Source organism: Chanodichthys erythropterus, chromosome 17 (genome assembly GCF_024489055.1).
Source record: "Chanodichthys erythropterus isolate Z2021 chromosome 17, ASM2448905v1, whole genome shotgun sequence".
Taxonomy (NCBI): domain Eukaryota; kingdom Metazoa; phylum Chordata; class Actinopteri; order Cypriniformes; family Xenocyprididae; genus Chanodichthys; species Chanodichthys erythropterus.
In genome coordinates this window covers 28,569,247-28,574,639 of record NC_090237.1, presented here as the reverse complement: position 1 = coordinate 28,574,639, position 5,393 = coordinate 28,569,247, and the positions used below count along the sequence as shown (strand labels likewise).

The 5,393-nt window shown below is 34.5% G+C and overlaps 1 protein-coding gene across 1 annotated transcript; it reads left to right on the top strand.

Annotated features, from left to right (window-relative positions):
• Positions 1-737: 737 nt before the first annotated feature.
• Positions 738-3,217, top strand: LOC137004210 (C3a anaphylatoxin chemotactic receptor-like; the record flags this gene model as incomplete). The annotated part of the gene is made up of 3 exons (XM_067364402.1): positions 738-803; positions 1,252-1,321; positions 2,304-3,217. Coding segments are annotated over 3 exons (1,050 nt in total), but the record flags the coding sequence as incomplete, so codon positions are not given.
• Between the last annotated feature and the right edge of the window lie 2,176 nt (positions 3,218-5,393).

Genomic DNA, 5,393 nt, shown 5'->3' with positions numbered 1-5,393 from the left:
ACATTATCCTTTATTATTAATAGTATGTGGTCCAATTTTTCCTGTTGCGTCTGTCGTTGCTATGTAACCATGCAGCTTTACAGGGGGGAGCTTTACAGGGGGTATGGCTTATCTAAATGAGATGTAAATGAGCCCTATTGTCACTCCCAGCAGGTGAGAACAGGCGAGAACTGCACAAGTTTTAGAGCCATTTTCTCTCTTTAGAGCTTTTTTGAGTGCCTACCTTCAAATGGCCACAACTTTTTCAAATTTTATCAGATTTCCATGTGTTACACATCGTTGGAAAGCTTGGAGACTACACTTTCAGAATCTGTGCATAACTCAAAATGTCCCAGAACCGACTTGTGTTCCTACTTTCCGTGATTGGTCACAAATGTATAAATAGCTGACATGCATGTCTTATTAACAACCAGATATTGGTAATTGTATTGTGTAGGCCTATTTGTAACAGTTATGTTCTATGTGTGGACTCTGTTGTTTTCCCTTGGGTTCCATTTCCTGTTTGTCACACCGAAACAACTTACATTGCCTTTAAGATATATACATTTTTATCAATTCATGCATTCAAATTGAATTCTAGCACCATGCTCTACAGGAACATTCTGTCACAGGAATTGTTTTGCTGTAATTGGCCACTTCCCACTGTGATGCTGTAATCATTTCATCACGTCTGGTAATGGTCATTTTCAGTAATGGCAATTCAGCCTATGGATGTAGTATCAGGGTTTACTGTCTGATATAAAACCAACAATCTGTCAGCAACACTGAGAAGACATACCAAGGTCAAGACTCAGCTTTTCCCAGTGCATTAACAGCTCAAACATGGGTAAGAAATGAATATGTGTATTATTCATGTTTTTTAAACACCTCTCAGAACATATTAAAATGTTTAAGATACATAGTGCCTGCTAAGACCAATCAAATCATAAATAATATAATATAATATAATATAATATAATATAATATAATATAATATAATATAATATAATATAATATAATATAATATAATAAATAAAATATAATATAATATAATATAATATAATATAATATAATATAATATAATATAATATAATATAATATAATACATAATTAAGCACAAATGTTAGATTACAGAAGAGGAAAGTATTAAATAAACTTTTTGTGCGTGCAGTGGCATTTAAATATATAACCTATAACTGCTGGAATGACAGCATTGTAATGTTAGACTGAACTGACTGACTGATCTGTTTGCTTTCTGTATTGCATCTCAAGATCAATTCACACAACACCAACAGACGTCAACAGACACTTCATCGGGTTTTGTCGGATCAATGTGTTACCCGTCAGAGAGTGTTGGCGTCTGTCAAAGATTGTTTTCGCCGTCTGAACACGCTGAATTGGATTTAGAATGTTTGATAAGTGTAATCTGGTGACTGTCGCCGTTGGTCTGCGTCTGTCAGTGCAGTGTGAATTGGTCTTTTTCCACAATTACACTATAAAAACATTAAAGGGATAGTTCATCCTAAAATGGAATTTAAGTCATTATTTACTCACCCTGGTGTTGTTCTAATGCTGCATGTCCTTCTTTCTTCTTTCTACAAAAGGAAAATTATTAAAATATGTCCAGTTCGCGCTCATCCATAATGACAGTGAATAGTTTTTTGTTTTGTTTTTTAAAGACATCAAAGTATTACATAATGTGCAAGCTTTTTTTATAAAAGCTTGATGCTGGTCTCTATTCACTGCCATTATACAGTTTTTTTTTTTTTTTTTTTAATTCTCCATTTGTGATCCAAAAAGAGAAAGGGTATTCGACATTAGAATAACACCAGTGTGAGTAAATAATGACTAAATTTTAATTTTATGGTGAACTATAAAATCACTAATTTTTCACAATTTGTTATATCTTTTCACTAAAACTTAAGTGATGAAGTGACTGATTTTCACATTAATGGCCACATAAAGCATGAGGACAATGCTAAAAGTTTCAAAATTATAAACAGACTCTTCATACATGACAAGACAAAACATATCTTTAAAGATTAAATCAGACAGCATACATTATGTGAAGTACTGTAGTACTGTACATTTTTTGTTTTTCCTCTTCTGGCGGTGTGTTTCATTTTGTTGATGCTTCAGAATATTTGCTTTGATCAAGATTTAAGAACAACAACAAAAAAGTTTTATTTTAGGCATTTTGGTGTGTGTAACTGCATGCAAAAATTATGTTGCACATGAAACACCAAAATGTTAAGATGATGCATCAGAAACAGACCCAAAAGCAGCCCTCACCGGTTTTTGTCTTTCTTTTTTTCATTGTGTAGAAAACACAAGTTTTGGACATGAAAACTTGACCAGAGGCAGAACAAACAATATCACTTTGCAGCCTATGGGCTTAGGCTTTTGGATCTTTTTAATATGCATTTTCATTGCCACCTTCATTGTTGGTTTCATTGGAAATGGGCTTGTCATATTTCTGACCGGCTGCAGAATGAAGACGACAGTCAACTCTATTTGGTTTCTCAACATGGCGATAGCAGACATCATCTTCATATTATCCATGATGATATTACCTTTTATTGGCTACTTTTCATCCTTAAGGTATGTTATCTCCAGGATGGTAACACTAAACCTGTTTGCTAGCATTTATTTTCTTGTAGTGATCAGTCTGGACCGATGTCTGTGCACATGGATGGTTGTTTGGGCTCAAAATAAACGAACTGTACTGAGAGCCAGGATCATCTGCGTGATCGTGTGGGTTTCATCCATCAGCAGCAGCATCCCTTCCTTTGTGAATGTGTTTCCTGATGAGTTTCTGGTCACATATATATTTTTAGTGAGCTTTCTCATCCCCTTCCTGATCATTGCATCTTCACACATTGCTGTTGGAGTACGAATCAAACGACTCAGAATGGAGAAGCAGCACAGGTCGTACCGGGTCATTATCACTATCATCCTGACTTTTTTCATATGTTGCTTTCCATACCATGTTTGCAGTTTTTGTGAAAAAAAAATGGATGGAGAAGTATTTCTGACAGCAATACAATTCAGTCACTATCTGGTTTTTCTAAACAGTTGTCTGAACCCCATTCTCTATGTGTTCATGTGTAATGAATATAAGAAGAAGCTGAAACAGTCTCTGCTGCTGGTGTTGGAGACGGCGTTTTCTGAAGAACATCTGATCTTTAGAGGAAGGCAGATACAAAAGGACGAGCAGAACACGAAAAACACCTTTTGAATTGTTAGATATGTAGAAAAACTAAATGATTGTGACCACCATAACTATCCGTTTCAGTTCTGTGCCTCAGTTTTCTCTTGTTTCTGTTAGTCTTTATAGGTTACAAACTGTTTGATTAAGTGGTCACATGGTGTTTCATGTTTCTTTGATTGGTTTGTTCTGTCTATTTCAGCCCTGTTTTTCTTTCAGTCCATTGTAAGTTTTGCTTCAGTTTGTTATTCTGTTTCTTTTGTTAATAAAATATAGACTGCTGCATTTAGATCCTTTTCTCCTCATTGCAACACACAATAAATAAATATATATATAATGTATTATTATGTACGTTTATAACACTATACTTTGTATTACATTATTTGATGCAAAGGTAATATAATACATAGTATAGTGTATATATATATATATATATATATATATATATATATATATATATATATATATATATATATATATAATGTAATTATTATGTACATTTATAACACTATACTTTGTATTATATTAATATTATATATATATATATATATATATATATATCGCATGGCTACGAGTGTGATATCCTTATGTAGCCCCGCCCCTTTTCAGTGTTGCGCTCGTTGTCTTTTGACTTCCAGCTTGTATTTCCACAGCGATCTTATGTATTTATGAATGAACTGCTCATTTTAAAAATTCTCCCGTTCTACTGACATTTGTTAAGACACCCGCTTTAAACATTACAATGCTCATGATAACTTTTGTTAACTCTACAACACGTAAATCCACTTCACCAGCTAATTATTCTTCAACAGCGATGGCATAGAAATATACTGGGCTACCGCGAAAACGGAAGTTCAAAGACAATATTCTAAAGATGGCGGCGCGCATGTTTCTCTGGAAAATAAGGTCTATACAACAGTTCGACGGCACGAGTGTGTAAATAAATAAGAACAACAACGGAGTGTCTTTAAAACCCTCTTTTGTGCAGCACTACTTCCTTCCGCCACGGATTCAAATCACAAGTTGTCAGTTGGACCAAGCCTCCGTTACTAACTCTAAAACGTCACTTTAGAACTAGTAACGAAGGAACGTTGAGTTCATTGAAACTCATTTAATTTTGTACAGTATTAGAAAGAAAGAGAGAGAGAGAGAGAGAGAGAGAGTGAGTAGGCTATTACCTGTGTCTGATATATTGCATTACATTCATTCTTCAAGTCGATGTCCATAATATTATATCCTTTATAAAAGTCAGTTTGAATGTCCACTGAGGAAAGTGATCTTTGTATTTGTCCTTTTTTACAGCTTTGGGAATTTTCCATAACATCCATAACACCACAGCGCTAAAACAACTTCCTCTGCAAAAGTTCCTTTCAATTTAAAAGTCTCTTGAGCTTCACTGACTCATTCTCCTTTAAAGTGTTGCTGCCATCTAATGGTGTATTAATGTAACTTCCACTCAGTCCATATTACGCACTAATGGACATATTTATATAAAATAATATTTATTGAACAACAAATAAACACAATTGTACAGGTCAAACATAAAGCACCTAAAAAAAAAAAAAAAACTATAGGTCATCATTTACGCTTGTATGTGGGTTTTACAAATATTAAGGATTTTAAAGAGCTTGTGACAAAACCTCCTAACTCCATTAGATCCTCAAACGATCAATCAAACCTCATTAATCTGCCTCACCTCATGAATGAAGTGCTGATGAATGTTTATAAGGTTTAATGTTTTACGTATTTTAAGAGCCTTCGTCTGATCCCATCTAGTTGTAGCCAATATGCTATATGAGGATGTAACGTAACGTATTATTATCAAATTTAACATAGCACAATTCGGCTTGCTCTGGAACAAATAATAGATTAATAAGACCAAAGATTGCCCCTTCTATGTGCTCAAATTGAATTATGTCTCGTGTTTAACCACTATAAGAGCCAGCGGCAAATCCCCGAAGCACTGGTCGAGATGAAGCTGTTCTCGGCGGTTACAGAAGCACTGAACGGCCGCTGACGCACTCGAGCTCGCATCTCCAAAAACGTCAAAACAAATTGTAAAATAGGCTCTGTTATTAAATATAAGTCACATATTTCAGGTCTAAACAACTACATTCTTGCCTAAACAGTATTAAAACTACAGTTCGTGGTACAAGAAGTAGTATTTGTAAAATTTACGGTTGATTTGCTCGGCCGCCATGACGGT